Here is an 18,173-nt window from a genome sequence, read left to right as displayed (position 1 = left end):
AGAGCTAGGAGAAAGAGGGAGGAGGAGCTCGGAGAGAGGGAGGGGGGAGCTGGGAGAGGAGGAGGGGGAGCTAGGAGAGGAGGAGGGAGCTAGGAGAAGGGAGGAGGAGCTAGGAGAAGAGGAGGAGGGAGCTAGAGAGAGGAGAGAGAGGAAAGGTGGAGCTAGGAGAGAGGAGGAGGGAGCTAGGGAGAGGAGGAGGGAGCTAGGAGAGGAGGGGGTATCTTGCTAAACGCTACACTTGCATGGGTTATGATGTGGGGATTACTGTAACACACACACACACACACAGGGATGGCCTCAACTGTTTAATAAAGTCACTGGTTAATTAGGTGTGAGAGTACCACGTCTGTCATCTTTCTCCACCTCCATTAACATCTTCCTGCCCTTCCCCCTCCTCCTCCTCTTCCTCTCCTCACCCTCCTCTCCTCATCAAATCCAACGGTATTGGTATAATTAATCCCTATATACCCTAAATACTTCCATGCATAAGAAATTGAGGTTAGATTAATATATGCATACAGGTGGTGTGCCCCTAGCTGATGGATGGATGGGTGTGTAGATAGATAGATAGGTAGAGAGAGAGAGAGAGAGAGAGTTATAAATTCCGGAGAGGTACAATACACAAAATAATGAAAACAAACACTCACACGCACACATCTGTTTAATAAAGTCACAGGTTCATTAGGTGTGTGAGTACGTCTCTCTCTCTCTCTCTGACGTAATAAATTAAGCTTTTCTCACTGGGGGGAGGGGGCACTGTCTAATCCTCCTTAAATTACCGGAAGTGACAGCGGAAGGTAGCTAATGTGTCGTTAGCGGTAGGTAATGGAGGAGGAGTGGGAGATAATTTGTGAAGTAGATTAAATTAGAGTCAGGAATAGATATTGTGGGCGTATATACCGTGGGAGTGAGGGGTGATGGTGTGGGGAGTGGGGGTAGATGGTGTGGGAGTGAGGGGTGATGAGGGGAGGGGTAGATGGTGTGGGGTGAGGGAGATGGTGTGGGGAGTGGGGGTGAGATGGTGTGGGGTGGGGGTGGATGGAGGGGATGAGTGGGGGTGGGGGGAATGATGGTGTGGGGAGGGGAGATGGTGTGGGGACAGGAGGGGGGTGATGGGGTGGGGTGGGGGGGGTAGATGTAGGCGTAGATAAAGATAGCAAAGGTTTGTCATCTTATCTTACTCAAGTCTCAAGACCTCAATGGCCCAGCCAAGAGGGAGGGGGGAGGTGTCTTGGGACGTCGACTGTGGAAGGGGTGATCAAGACATATTAGGAGAGGGGAGGGGGACGAGGATGGGGGGCGTTTTGGTCATAGGAGGGAAGATTAACTCAGGAATTTGTCACCAAGACGCGTGGAAAGAAGAGGATGGGGAAGGAGAAGGAGGAGGAGGTGATGGGAGGGGAGAAGAAGAGAGGGAGGGAAATGGAGAGGAGACAAGGACGGAAGGGTGGATTGTGGAACTGAGAGAGGAAAGGAGAGAGGGACGAAGAAAGATGGGAAGAGAAGGACAGAGAGAAAGGTAGAGATGGAAGAAGGAAGGAAGGAAGGAAAATAGAATAAATGAGGGAGGTAAGGAGCGAGACTATGAAAGGGAGAACGAGAGAGAAAGAAAATGATGAATGGAGGGGGAAGGGAAGGGAAGGAAGGAGAGAGTAAGAGAGGGAAATGATGGAAGGAATGCAGAAAGTGGAAGGAAAGTAAGGAGAAAAAAAGAGACAGAAAGCAAATGTTGAAGGGATATATAAAGGAAGAAGAAGGTAGGAAGGGAGGAAGGAAAAGAAGAGAGAGAGAGAGAGAGAGAGAGAGAGAGAGAGAGAGAGAGAGAGCCTGCTGGAAACGACGGGCTGGGTGTTGGAGGAGAACTTGCGATCATCTTAAATAAGTTAAGAGACCGCCTGCATCTTCAGGCATTACCCTCAAGAAGGCGATAGCGAGTCTTTGGTATCTTAAGATTTTCGTAGAGATAAGGTAAGAAGAAGAAGGTGATAAGCCGTTGATACCTGATGATACTGAGAAGTAAGCTCTTGATATCTTAAGGCGATAGTGACACACCTCAGGAAGAAGATAGTGTGTTTGATATCTTAAGATTTTTGTCGAGCTGAGAGAATAAGATAATGAACGTTTGAGTAGTAGTAGTAGTAGTAGTAGTAGTAGTAGTAGTAGTAGTAGTAGTAGTAGTAGTAGTAGTAGTAGTAGTAGGAGCAGTAATAGTAATAGTAATGGTAAAATTAATAATATATCCCTGGAAACTGATGGTAATACAGCGGTGTGTAAATTCCTACAATGTGAACCCCATTTTTCATCTGCCGGGCTCTGATATATATGGCAGTCGTATTCGTCACTTATGCTTTCACGTTTGACTCAGCAGCTCTCTCTCTCTCTCTCTCTCTCTCTCTCTCTCTCTCTCTCTCTCTCTTAAACACACACCCTCACACACACACATACTATCTTTTCCTCTTCCTGTTACCCATCCTCCTTATTCTCATTACCAGAGCCCTATAAATTACACTGAGCTATGGCATGGAAAATTATACCCTGAGAAATGGAAAGTTTACTGCCATAACTCAAATACAACGGTTTCCCTCCCTCATTCCCTCTGTTCCGATCCGTTTTCCTTGATAGAGAACGTTGCCACCCCATTGGTTCAACTTGGCGGCTATGTCATGAATTCGTGCGGAGGAAACATGCTTGTGGGTACGTTAAGGGTGGGTGAGTTTGTGTGTTTTTGTTACACTACTTTGAAAGATAAATTACTAGTATTTATTTTTATTAAAGAGAGGCAGGGATATGGTTTAGTTATATATTGTAAAAAGTGGGGAGTAACCCTGCTTTTTTTCCATAATTATTTCTAGTTGTTTTTACTAGTGCAAATTGTAAACACGTGTGACAGAGCTTGTCTTTGATTCATACAACACCTGAGGAGGAAACATCTCAAGATATACCTCAAGACAGAAGATAAATCATCCATCAGTCAGGTCAGAGAAGGAAGATAACACCGGGAAGATTAAAACTCGGCCAAAAATAGTATGTTTATGTGTCTTATTTTTTCCACGGTGGATATTTTGCCGTGATCGGCTAAGTTCCTACTGACGCTATTTTACCGTGTGCATGCTCCGATTGGCTAATCAAAGCCAAACGACAAAGCACAAAACCTATTGGAACCTTCCCTAACGTAACCTCACCAACCTAAACTCACCAAACTTCCTACCCGGTGCATTGTCGTTTCTATTTTCCTACTATCATCCAAACAACATCTCCAGAAAAAATGAATTCAGTGGATATTTTGTCGTTTTGTTCGCCTGTAATGGAAGATTAGCCAATGAGAGCGCACTCACGGCATAATACCGTTAGTAGGAACTTAGCCGGTCACGGCAAAATATCTACTCGTTAATTCTCAGATATTTTCGGATCACATGAAGCTTAAACACCATAATGCTATCGAGGATAGGTTAGGTTAGGATAGAATATGGTAGGTTAGGGTAAGGTAGGTTAGGATACGGTAGGTTAGGTTAGATTAGGTTAGAGTAGGGTAAGGTAGGTTAACTTAGGGTAGGGTAGGATAAGTTAGGTTAGGTTAGATTAAGGTAGATTAGTGGAAAGACTAAGAAAAAAAGAAGTCAATTCATTAACTTTTCCATCTGTCCAACGAGAGAGAGAGACAACCTACTCACCTTCCACCTATCAAACTTTAACCTTGTGACTCCTCCCACCACCTTACCTACATCACCCACACCCACATCCCGTAATCAAAAAGAAAATAATAATCCTTGGCAACTCTTGGCTCCCTACACATTCGACTTCACTTAATAGAAGGAAAAAAAGTAATTGTTTAACTTTCCCCCGAGAAGATGTCGATGTTGCCATAAATTTTTGTTCATTAGTTTCAGCCGATTGATTTATGATTTTCAGTGTGTGTGTGTGTGTGTGTGTGTGTGTGTGGGCGGTAACAGCTGCAGCTCGCAATGTTTACACTCTTAGTCATTATTATTAAAAATCCTCGACACTTCTTGTTTACCTGTTGGGCGGGTCAAAGGTCAGATACTACAGGTCATAGGCATGGGACACAGGTCATGGGTCACAGGTAACAGGTGAAAGGGTCAGAGGCTAAATACTGAAACCTCACAGTGTAATTTCCTTCAAGTGATGTTTTATTGAGACGGGGGGGGGGGTCGTGGTACACCTTGTGGGGGGGTCGGTTTGTGGGGGTTGAGGTACTTTGTGGGGGTCGTGGTACACCTGCAAGGGACTTTAAAAATAAACACAGTATATCAGAAATATTTTATGTACTCTGCCCTAAATTCAAAACTCACTCTACTTACAAAATACTATACGTTCTACTTTTAATTACTATTTACTTTAGACAGAAATTTTAGTACCAGGTCATATTATCCCCGGCTATATTGCTGTGTGGGTCTTAAAATGCTATATTGGTTTGTTATTATTATTATTATTATTATTATTATTATTATTATTATTATTATTATTATTATTATTATTAGGTTAGGTTAGGTTATGTTTGGTTAGGTTATGTTTGGTTAGGTTATGTTTGGTTAGGTTAGGTTAGGTTAGGTTATGTTTGGTTAGGTTAGAAGTGTTTAATCATCATTATCTCGCTACTTTCTCTTCTTTCCTCGCTCCTTTGTTTTCTTCTCTCATATCTTACTTCTCTCTCTGTCTCGCCACTTTCCTCTTCCTCCTCCTCCTTCCTCGCCACTCTCCTCCTCCTCCTTCCTCGCCACTCTCCTCCTCCTCCTTCCTCGCCCACTCTCTCCTCCTCCTCCTTCCTCGCTAACTCTCTCCTTCCTACCAGACGATTTCACCTTTTCCTTGTAGGTAAGTCTGAGAATCTGGGACTCCCTGTCTGAACCCACATCCTGGCTAATAAAGTCCGCAGGAGAAAAACAAGTTGAGAGTTTAAATTCAATTGTTAGCGTATCTCCTTTATCTCTCTATCTTCGTCTTCTCGTAAAGCTCAGCAGTTACCGTCGTCTTGGCCTTGATTGTATTCTGTGTTCATTTTTTTCCCCTTAAAAGGTTTTCTAAGCTTATGTTCATTGGTCGGGTGAGTAACCAATGAGGAGTGGAGCTTACGATAACTTGAGGATACATGCGCCAATCACCGTGTTGTGTGGAGTTGCCAATGGTGGGGATTATTGTTATGTGTTGGTGGTGTACTCTCTCTCTCTCTCTCTCTCTCTCTCTCTCTCTCTCTCTCTCTCTCAATTTATGCCCCCAAAATCGTTTTTCATAATAGGTAATTTAGGCATTGTGAATACACACACACTCCCTCCACACCCCTGCTACTCCCTCCACACCCCTCCTACCCTCCTACTCCCTCCACACCCCCTCCCACTCCCTCCACACCCCCTCTCACTCCCCACTCCCCCCACACCCCTCCCACTTCACAAAAGCGAATACACACTAATTCAAATAGTAAATGACTGTTCGAGGCTCCAGCGACCAAACTTTGGACATTATGTAAAAAAGATGAGGATAGCATGACGTAGGAAGGGAGAGGTATACTGCTGATAAACATGGAAGAGGGAGAAAGTAGAAGAAGAGGGGGTGAGAGAGGGAAAGGAAACGAAGAGGAAGTGTGAGAAAGAAAGAGGGGGGTGTGGGAGGGAACGGGAGAGAGAGAGGGAGGAGGGGGGGTCAGAAAGTGGAAATAAGAGAATAGGAAGGAGAGTGAGAGAAACTGATAGGTAGAGAGGGAAATAAGAAACAGGTAGATGGAGGAAGAAGGAAGAGAGAAAGGGATAGAAAAGAAAAATGAAGAAAGGGAGTGAAGTTAAAGGAAGAGGGAGGAAGGGAAGGAGCACGAGAGAAAAAAAAGGAATGGAAAGAGAGGAAATAGAGAGTGAGGGAAAAAGAAAGTGAGAGAAAGCAGTGTTAACTATCGTAAATCGGGTTGTAGCTTGATGTTAACTAACTCGGCTGTAGGTATTGATTAAATCGGATAGAAGTTGGCATATTCCTAAGACCATCCTTGGTGTATGTATATGTATATGAATATTATGTATATATGTATAACTGGGTAACAAGAGGGTCGAGTTCCTTACGCCATCAATATGCAAATTGTGTGAGACTCATATATATATTATACATTACATTTATGATGATGTTTCCTATGTAGCATATGGTGAGGGTGTGGGGAGGGGGGTGTGGGTGGGTGTGGGTGTAGGGGGTGAGGGTGGGGGTGGGAGGGTGAAAGTAAGGGAAGGTGAGGGTTAGTGAGGATGGGTAAGTAAGTGAGGTTAATTTTCACCTAAAATCCCACATTCCTTCAGGGCATTTGTGGGGCTCAGGAACCCTCAATGCTTAAATTCAATTCTTGGAGAAGTTGTAATCGTCCGCCTCCTCATAAAACTCAACAGTAACTGGTCTCCTCACCCTTTAAAGCTCCTATTTATCATGATCACGGGTTGGGGGTGTTCCACTTCGATGTTCATTGGTCGACACTGTGACCAATCAGGAAGGGGGAATTACACAGCGACAGGGAGATAAATGCGCCAATCAGAGGCTAGTAGAAACGAGTTGCCTACGATGTATTTCTTTTGTGTGTGTGTGTGTTGTGTGTGTCTGTCTGTCTGTCTGTCTGTATCTGCCTGTCTGATTGTCAGTCACTTTTGTTGCGTGGTGTATCTGCCTTTTTTCATCTTTATTTACAATTCGATGATATTGTTTGGTGATGTTATTTGAACCGTGTTTACGAAAATGGCAAAATGTTGGATATGTAGTGAATTACCCTTTTCTCTCTCCCCTTCTCTCTTCCTCCTTTATCTATCTATCTTAATGTGAACTTGTACGAAGACTGTGTGTGTGTGTGTGTGTGTGTGTGTGTGGTTGGTTGAACAGTTGAGCCTGCCAACACTAGAGCATGTTGCATATACACTCGACAAACGATATTGCTCTGGTTTTTCCAAGTACAAAAAAACCTTACAAAGAGAGACTGAAATATTGTCCACCCAGTGTCGTCCATTTCACAATTTTCTGTTACGTTATTGTTACCTGTGAGCAAGAGAGTCTAGGGTGTGCTGCTGATTAGGAGGTCAGGCAGTTGTTTAATAGCTCACCTGAAGATCAGCCCCTCCCCCGTAGCTTATTTCACCTGATGATTGAATACCCTAATGCTACCTAGGGGGAATAGGGTAGGTTAGGGGAGGATATAGGTTAGGGTAGGGTATGGGAGGGTAGGGTAGGTTATGCTTAGATTGGGTTAGTTTAGGTTAAGTTAGGTTAGATTAGTATAAGTTAAGTCTGCCTAACACATCAGAATGTAAACAAAAAGTGACTTCATAGCTAAACTCCTTATATCAAATGTATCTTAAACCATAAATGTATTACAACAACATCCACAAAAACACTACACATTAATGCAGCCATAAAGTAAAATATCTTCACCAATATAGGTTTTTTGGGGGAAGGGAGAAATAATGAAAGACGCCCTGGAAGTAGTCTCTTACCGCCACTAAATATGAAACTTATTCCCCGTTATGAGTTTGTGGTCAAGTTTGCCACCTTTAATATGACCCTGAAATATTTTATCGTCCCGGGGAGAATATTTTGTTTTTGGTCAACTTTTACGATCCTTTCCAATTACAGTCTGGGGGCTTTTTTTATTATTATTATTATTGTCGTTAGTGTCATCTTCTGTCTCGAGTTTATTGAAGGAATGTTAATGGCTATTCCTAATTTTTTATGGGGGTTCAGATACTTTTTTTGTTTCGTAAATTATATGTCTTTCTGATGTGATTGTGATGTATCTCTATAACATAAAATATAATGATAACGTATCTAACAGCATATAGTAATAATAATATGTCTAACAGCAAAAACCAGCATTATTATCGACATAGCTCAGAGTACCATAGGTGTAGCCATCTTATAACCCAACAGAATTGCACCTCGGGGTCATGTACCTTATTGACCATATGGGGGACGCTCTGACCACCAGGATCTATCCATCAAATGGCATCTGGAAACTGAATAGATCTCTTTGGTATTAAGTCTCTTGAGGGATTTCCTTTTGCTGTTGCCAATCTTCTTCATCTTCCTTTTCCTTTAGCTTCTCTTCCTTCTTCCTTTCTTTTTCCTTTTCCTGCTCTTCCTTTCCTCTTCCTAATCTTTGCCTTCCTCCTCCTCCTCCTCTTTTTCTTTCTTCTGCTTCCCTTCCTCCAGCTGATTGAATAAATATTTTTTGCGTCTAAAACTGATCTCTCTCTCTCTCTCTCTCTCTCTCACTCACGTAACTCCATTTATCTCACAACTCATTAATTTAAAGCCTCGTTAATTAAACACGATATATTCTGTTTAGTCACACTTTTATTACCAAAACAATTTAACACATCCAGGCAGTAGTTAACATGCATAATGCTATTACATATAAAAAAGAACGTACAGTTGCGGACACAATTCCCTGGACACATTACACAATATTATCTACTTGGGGGTAATTTAAGCAAAAGGGGGATTTTAGTGTCTGGGTTTATATTTGTTCTTATATTGTGGGTTTTTTCTGGGGGTAATTCATAAACCAGTGACATTTATGACTCACAAACATGCGTCAGATAGTGCTATATGTGCGTCAAAAGGTTATTGTGACCTTAACTTTACAGCGCTATGTACAAGAGACCTAATTGACTTGTTTATAGTGTCAATTTCTTATGTGATACAGTGGCTGAGTGGATACTGCATTCACCTCCTCACCTAACAGGCACTGGTTCACGTCTAAGGTATTATGAATGGGTATCTGACTTTACAGTTGAGGGAAATTAAAATGTTTGAGTGTAGTGCCTCCCACGCTGCCTGCTTGTGTACCGAAAGGTTTAGTATACAGTCTGCTACATCCGCGCTGCCCCTAATGGAAAGCCAAGCCTATGTGACTGACTCTTAATGTGTTGTTCGGTTTAAATGGTTCTCACACTCTTTGTTGTTATTGAAGGGTATTTCCTGTTGCTTTGTATTAATAAATAACAAACAATTAGAATAGTAATAACGGCAATATGAGATAATAAGAAGAGTGGGAACCAAAATGACGACGCGAATAGTAATAATAGACATAACAAATAATAACATGAGTAAGAACGACAATAAAAGACGACGATACATAAAAATATCGAACAATAATATTAAATATTGACAGATTTAGTTGGATCCCAAACTGGATGGTTTCCAATTTCACCCTATACCTCTGAGTTTATTACGGTAGGGGGCTATTAGAACTGGGGCCTACAGAACTGGGGCCTATCAGATCTGGGGTCTATTAGATCTGGGGCCCATTAGATCTGGGACCCATTAAATCTGGGACCTATCAGAACTGGGGTCTATTAGATCTGGGGCCCATTAGATCTGGGACCCATTAAATCTGGGACCTATCAGAACTGGGGTCTATTAGATCTGGGGTCTATTAGATCTGGGGCCCATTAGATCTGGGACCCATTAAATCTGGGACCTATCAGAACTGGGGTCTATTAGATCTGGGGCCCATTAGATCTGGGACCCATTAAATCTGGGACATTTTAGATCTGGGACCTATTAGAACTGGGGTCTATTAGATCTGGGGCCCATTAGATCTGGGGCCCATTAGATCTGGGACCCATTAAATCTGGGACCTATCAGAACTGGGGTCTATTAGATCTGGGGCCCATTAGATCTTAGATCTGGGGCCCATTAGATCTGGGGCCTACTACACACTCACCAATCACTATTACAAATGTCTTACGTAATCACCGCTCATCACATTCACTATTATTAGGTGCTGGTGAAACAATGGTAACAATTTTCCCCAGGTTGGTTACGTTGCGGTATCGTTAGTGAAGAAAGCGTATAATTGTTATTGATGTTTGTGAAGTGGTGGAAAATACTGTACACACACACTCTCTCTCTCTCTCTCTCTCTCTCTCTCTCTCTCTCTCTCTCTCTCTCTCTCTCTCTCTCTCGTTATCACACCACAATAGTGTTGCTTGGATTAAAACGAGAAATATAACGCAGTAAAAACAGACTCGCTTATCCTTTGTTTTCCTCACCTGGATAAAAACACCTGTTATTATTGTTATTGGTGTTATTGTTATTATTATTATTATTGTTATTAATATTATTGTTATTATTAGTATTGTTGTTATTATTATTATTGTTATTATTAGTATTATTGTTATTATTATTATTATTATTAGTATTATTGTTATTATTATTGTTATTGTTATTATTATTATTGTTGTTGTTTATTTTCTGTTACATGAGAGATAATTCATCTTTGGTCAGTCTCTCTCTTGGGATAGTTTTAATTTTTTCTTTATTTCTCTCATTCTCTCTCTCTCTCTCTCTCTCTCTCTCTCTCTCTCTCTCTCGCTCTCGCTCTCGCTCTCTCTCTCTCTCTCCTCTCTCTCTCTCTCTCTCCTCTCTCTCTCGCTCTCGCTCGCTCTCTCTCTCTCTCTCTCTCTCTCTCTCTCTCTCTCTCTCTCTCTCTCTCTCTCTCTCTCTCTCTCTCTCTGTCTTTCTTTTGTTCTCTTCTACAATAAAAAGAATAATGGTTGGAATATGCGCGATTATGGAATATTTCTTCAGCGAGAGTTTGGGTTATGTTAGGTTAGGTCAAGTCAGGTCAGGTTAGGGTAGGTCAGGTTAGGGTAGGTCAGGTCAGGTCAGGTTATGTTAGGTCAGGTCAGGTTAGCTTAAGTTATGTCAGGTTAGGTTAGGGTAGGTCAGGTCAGGTTATGTTAGGTTAAGTCAGCTTATGTTAGGTCAGGTCAGGTTAGCTTAAGTTATGACAGGTTAGGTTAGGGTAGGTCAGGTCAGGTTATGTTAGGTTAAGTCAGCTTAGTTTAAGTTATGTCAGGTTAAGTCAGGTTAGTTTGAGTTATGCCAGGTTAGGTCAGGTCAGATTAGGATGGCTAGTGTTGTATACATTCATTAATAATAAACACGGTTCTTCGTCCTCTATGACCCCAAGATGGCGCCGATGCCGTGATTGAGCGGAACAAGAATAATGAACCGTCCCTTTACCCAGTTATTTTTACCTCAGAGGTGATTGGTGAAGCAACACTTGTGGCCAAAGTAAACATTGACGGTGATTGGTTGTGCAGGACCAACCATAATGGGAGAAGGGTTGCTAACTAGTTAATTATTACGTATTTAAATCATGGCATCTAAATCTACTTTTTTCCCGCTAAATATGACCTTATATACATATATATATTTATTTATTATTGTCTAATTACACCAAGATAATAAAATACAGTTCTTGTTCAAAGTACTAGACCTACTGCCCTTCCCTTCCCCACTTTTAAAAGGATGACAAATTGTATACACGGCAACTGTTATTATCTCATGACGTCATCCTCCTCCAGGTCCATGACGTCACGGCTGCCACCATCAACAAAACATTGGCACCAGCTGACGGGGCGAGGCTCAACGACCCGCTCAGGTGCTGCATGGCCGCCGTCTCCTCATCTCCTGAGAGAGGTAAGATAAAGAGACATTTGTGAGATACTTATAATAGCGGAGATAAATAATCAATCTTAAGTGAATATTCAAGGATAATATGAACACCGTAGCGCGCGCGCACACACACACACACACACACACACACACACACACACACACACACACACACACACACACACACACCATGAAGACTTTACTAATGCATTTTCCTACTTTTCTATAACCAGTTTAAACCCCTTGGTCTATGTAAGCTCTGATACCCGGAGATTGAGGTGGGTGAGTGGAGACGTGACGGATCACTATAAACCTGAGGTCCTCTGTTCCATCCCCCACCCACCTCACTAAAGCGAGGCGAGATTCCATGAATATTTCCTAAGGCAACTGAGATGTCCAGGAGAATGAGAGAGAGAGAGAGAGAGAGAGTGTGTGTGTGTGTGTGTGTGTGTGTGAGAGAGAGGCAGGGAGGTCGAGAGAGAGAGAGATTCAGTTTTCCGACGATTGTATTTGTCCGTACTGTATTTTATATGCTTTTTTCTGTATGTATTATTGCACGTGTGTGTGATATTTTGTTGTGTACTGTATATCATTTCATATATTTTGTATTTTGTGTATATATTACCTAGTATATGTTGTCTTGCATGTGTATGTTACTTAATGTGTGTTGTATTTCGTGTATATATTGTATGAGTATTGTATAATGATTGTATTTTATCTAACCTGCTATTGATGTCTGTATGTAAGACCAAGTGAAAAATGCAATACATTTACGATAAAGAAATTATTACAACACTCACCACCCGGCCTAAGGTTCCCTGGTTCGATCACTAGACACTCTCAATCCACCCAGCTGTAAAATAGGTACCTAACTTTACAGCGTGGGAAGGGAAGGTGTTCGTGTACAGTGCCCGGCCGTGCTAAGGTACCTGCACTTGTGTTATCGAAGGTTAGGTTAGGTTAGTGTATGGCTGTTACTGTGGGTGTTGTGGGAGGGGGTCATCACAGGTGGTCAGGTCAACCCCAGGGAAAAGGTTGATTATCGCGACCTTTACTCAGGTCAACTAAAAAAAATGAGAATTGACACACTGTGGGATATGACACACCATGGGGTAGAGTTGACACACCATGGGGTAGAGTTGACACACCATGGGGGAGAGTTGACACACCATGGGGGAGAGTTGACACACCGTGGGGGAGAGTTGACACACCATGGGGGAGAGTTGACACACCATGGGGGAGAGTTGACACACCATAAGGGAGAGTTGACACACCATGGGGAGAGTTGACACACCGTGGGGAGAGTTGACACCATGGGGGAGAGTCATGGAGAGTTGACACACCATGGGAGAGTTGACACACCGTGGGGAGAGTTGACACACCATGGGGAGAGTTGAACACCATGGGGTAAACACCAAACACCATGGGGAGAGTTGACACACCGTGGGGAGAGTTGACACACCGTGATATTAAACTCCACTAATTTAGAATGGAAATCCTCTGTGAATATTAAATAGAAACATGGTCCATTCACCCTTTGTTTACACGACAATACATATTTTTTACTGTACACACACACACACACACACACACACACACACACACACACACACACACACACACACACACACACACACATACATACACACATACATACATACATCATCATTGTTAGAGATAATCCGTTTTAGAACATGAAACAATTAAATTATTCATATCTTAAATAATAGTTTGTAAATAATTAATAATCCTCTCTAGCACAATGGCAGAGCTGACCACTTATATTTCCCCCTACCACTTAACCTGCCACCACTTAACCTTCCATCACTTAACATACCACCACTTAACATGCCACCACTTAACATACCACCACTTAACATACCACCACTTAACATACCACCACTTAACATGCCACCACTTAACATACATTTACATCCACTACTTAACATACCACTTAACATACCATCACTTAACATACCACCACTTAACATACCACCACTTAACATACCACCACTTAACATACCACCACTTAACATACCACCACTTAACATACCACCACTTAACATACCACCACTTAACATACCACCACTTAACATACCACCACTTAACATACCACCACTTAACATACCACCACTTAACATACCACCACTTAACATACCACCACTTAACATACCACCACTTAACATACCATCACTTAACATACCACCACTTAACATACCACCTCTTAACATACCACCAATTTAACATACCACCACTTAACATACCACCACTTAACATAAATCACCACTTAACATACCATCACTTAACATACCACCAATTTAACATACCAACTCTTAACATACCACCACTTAACATACCACCACTTAACATACCACCCACTTAACATACCACACCAATTTAACATACCATCACTTAAAACACCACCTTAACATACCACCACTTAACATACCACCACCTAACATACCACCAATAAACATACCACCACTTAACATACCACCACTTAACATACCATCACTTAACATACCACCACTTAACATACCACCACTTAACATACCACCACTTAACATACCACCACTTAACATACCACACTTAACATACCATCACTCTAACATATACCACCAATTTAACATACCATCATAACATACCCACTAGCATACCACCACTTAACATACCACCATCTTAACATACCACAACTTAACATACCACCACTTAACATACATCTAACATACCACCACTTAACATACCACCACTTAACATACCACCAATTAACATACCACCACACTAACATACCATCACCCAACATACCACCACTTAACATACCATCACCCTAACATACCACCACTTAACATACCACCACTTAACATACCACCACTTAACATACCACCACTTAACACACCACACTTAACATACCACCACCTAACATACCACCATTTAACATAACCACCACTTAACATACCATCACTTAACATACATCACCTTAACATACCATCACTTAACATACCACCACTTAACATACCACCACTTAACATACCACCACTTAACATACCACCACTTAACATACCACCAATTCTATACAACATCTTAACATACCACCACTAACATACCACCACTTAACATACCATCAACTTAACATACCACCAATAACATACCACCACTAACAGCCACCTTAACATACCACCACCTAACATACCACCAATTTCAACATACCACCACAACATACACCACTAACATAACATTAACACACCACCACTTAACATACCACCACTTAACATGCCACCACTTAACATACCACCACTTAACATACCACCACTTAACATACCACCACTTAACATATCACCACCTCAACATACCACCACCCAACACACCCAACACCAAACAACCAACTTAACATACCACCACTTAACATACCACCACCAACATACCACCTAACATACCACCACTTAACATACCACCACTTAACATACCACCACCTTAACATACCACCACTTAACATACCACCATTAACATACCACCACTTAACATACCACTCACTTAACATACCACCACCTTAACATACACCATCACTTAACATACCACCACTTAACATACCACCACTTAACATACCACCACTTAACATACCACCACTTAACATACCATCACTACCACCAGCTGATGTGAACGTGACAAGACTTTCGCCATTGTTTAAACTTTAAAGTATTGGCTGTGTTTCCCTTCACCTGTGGCCTTGTGTGTGTGTGTGTGTGTGTGTGTGTGTGTGTGTGTGTGTGTGTGTGTGGTGGTGTGTGTGTGTGTGTGTGTGTGTGTGTGTGTTGGATAGCTCGACAAATATACACACACTACACCTATACCACACTTACACCACCTAACCTAACCTAACCTAACCTAACCTAACCTAACCTACCTAACCTAACCTAACCTAAGCTTCCCATTGTGTTATTTGGTTTGGTGTGTACGTGGGTCTCTCGTTCCTTCCTTCCTCTTTCCCTGACCCTCTCACCCTCTCCCTTGTTAACTCTCTCCCTTCTTCCCTCCCTCCTACTTCTCACAACCTTCCTTCACTAGACCTTCATCCTTCCTCATCCTCCTTCATGTCTCTCCTCTCCACCTAGAATCTTCCCCTCCTCCTTCTTCCTTCTATGTTTTCCTTCCCCACTGGCTGTTCTTCCTCCTCATTTCCTCCCTTCACCCTCCCTTCCCTCTATCCACATCCCTCCCGTTCCTCCCCACCCCACCCCACTCCCCACACCCCACCCCACCCCACCCCATCCCACCCCCACCACCCCACCCCACCACACCCCACCCCACCCCAATCCCAACCCCACCACACCCCACCCCACCCTCACCCCCAACCCCCAACCCCAACCCCAACCCCACCCCACCACCAACCCCACCCCAACCACCCCACCCAACCCCACACCCCAACCCCATCCCAACCCCAACCCCAACCCAACCAACCCAACCCCATCCCCAACCCCATCCCCAACCCCAACCAACCCAACCCCAACCCCACCCCAACCCCAACCCCAACCCCAACCCTCCCCAACCACCAACCCCACCACCACCCCAACCCCACCCACCCCAACCCAACCCAACCCCAACCCCAACCCCACCCAACCTAACCCCAACCCAACCCCAACCCAACCCCAACCAACCCAACCCAACCCAACCCCACACCAACCCCACCACCATCCCACCCCACACCCCAACCACCCATCCCACCCCACTCCCCACCCCACCACCACTCCCACCCCACCCCACCACCAACCCCAACCCCCCCCAACCCCACCCCAACCCCAACCCAACCCCAACCCCAACCCACCCCAACCCCAACCCCAACTCCAACTCAACCCCAACCACCAACTCCAACCCACCCCAACTACCCAACCCCACCCCACCAACCTCACCACCAACCCCAACCCCAACCCTCCACCAACTCACCCACCAACCCAACCAACCAACCCCACCCACCAACTCCAACCCCAACCCCACCACCACCCACCAACTCAACCCAACCCAACCCCACCACCAACTCACCACCCCAACCCAACCCCAACCCCATCCCAACCCCAACCCCAACCTCACCACCCAACCCCAATCCCCAACCCCACCCCCACCACCACCCCAACCCTCCCCACCCCACCACCACCCCATCCCCAACCCCAATTCCCACCACCACCCCACCCCACCCCAACCCCACCACCAATCCCAATCCCACCACCAATCCCACCCCACCACCAATCTCATCCCCAACCTCAACTCACCCTACCCCCACACTCCATCACCCCAACTTAACTCCACCCCACCCTGCCTAACTGCCGCAACACCTCCTCGGAGTATGGAAATGCGGTGAGCTTAAGAGTCCCGTTCAGGAGATAATACCTCGAGACACACCAATGTATTCTCTGTGTTTTCACCGCAAGAGTTTCACTTCACCAGGGTTAGTTAGCGTTAGGTTATCTCACACACACACACAGAGCGAATCATAGCATAAGTCAGATTAAAGAAAAATTATTCATATTTTGTCAAAGAAGACATTAGTCCTCCTGTAGCCCTCTGCTCTATAGTCCTCCCTGCCTTTATGCCCACCCAGCCCCAGCATCCCTCCCGTCCTCTAGGCCCCACTTATAGCCCCTGCCTCCTCTAGGCCCCTATACCTGCCCCCAGCTGCCTCCTAGCCCCTGCCTCCTATAGCCCCTCCGCCGCATTAGTACATCACAAACACATAGACACAACACCGTCAGAGTAGAGGGAAGGGATAATAAGTCCTGTGTACACCAGGAATTACCTCTTGTCAAAATAACTTTCTAACTGGAATTATTTTCTGTTGATGATAATTTTTCACGGCAATGCTTCAATAGGGACTCCTGGTGGCTTCTTCTGCTTAATAACAGGGTTAGGTTAGGTTTGGTTTGGTTAGGTTAGGTTAGGTTTGATTTGGATAGGTTAGGTATTCAACACAATGCTCACTATCGCTGCTTATGAGTTTCTCCAAACGTTCTTCTTAGCTGACTGATTCCGTGAGATAATTTTCTTCCCTCGCTCTGGGCCCCTTTACGTCAGAATCTCACTCAGTGCCCCCTCGAACCAAGCACACTCTCAGTAACGCAGCTTTTGACTTAGTCTTCATTCATCTTGTTCACTGATGAGAAGGACATTAATAATCCCACTGAACTGCCTAGAGAACGTCTCACCTGCGCCCCTAGCCCGTTCACACCACTACCTCACTTATTACACCCCCGAGCGAGGTGCAGTAAGGTTAGGTTAGGAGAGGTAAGGTACACTACCATTATTACAGTATCCGTGAAGACACAGTGTTTCTGGCTAATCCACACATGGGACTGAAGAGGCAATGGCTATATGAAAGGTCGTGCCATTAAAGCCGATTACAGCACCACTAAGAACTTGGTTGTAATGGCGCTGTCTCCCCTCCTTAGCGTCAACAAAACTGAAGCTTAAGGACGCCAACAATCTTAAATTAATGCAACATGACCCCCACCCACCCCTTCCCCTTACCCTCAGACATGCCTGGGGTTAAAATGAGTCCAAACACACCCCAAATAATTACATATACCTGAACTTTGACCTTTGGGAAGTAGCACAACAATGAAGAGAGGCGCTAACCTAACCTCACCTAATTATCATCTTCATTCGTCTATATTATATTTTATGACGGAATAAAACTCAAAGAATGTAGTGTGTTTTGTGTTTTGTGTTTCTACCGCCTTTAAATCCCC

General features: G+C 43.8%; 1 protein-coding gene across 1 annotated transcript in view; it reads right to left on the bottom strand.

Moving 5' to 3' along the window:
- Positions 1 to 10,818: 10,818 nt before the first annotated feature.
- The window catches only part of LOC121870118 (mucin-5AC-like), a 94,184-nt gene continuing 86,829 nt past the window's right edge, over positions 10,819 to 18,173 (bottom strand). The window contains exon 8 of the mRNA XM_042371885.1: positions 10,819 to 11,454. Within this exon, the coding sequence (XP_042227819.1) occupies positions 11,327 to 11,454 (128 nt within the window). The 3' untranslated portion in view covers positions 10,819 to 11,326. The remainder of the gene's footprint in view (positions 11,455 to 18,173) is intronic.

This window comes from Homarus americanus, unplaced genomic scaffold, assembly GCF_018991925.1.
Source record: "Homarus americanus isolate GMGI-L3 unplaced genomic scaffold, GMGI_Hamer_2.0 scaffold25129, whole genome shotgun sequence".
NCBI lineage: Eukaryota > Metazoa > Arthropoda > Malacostraca > Decapoda > Nephropidae > Homarus > Homarus americanus.
Note: the sequence above shows the minus strand (reverse complement) of the source record. Positions and strands in the feature narration are given on the sequence as shown.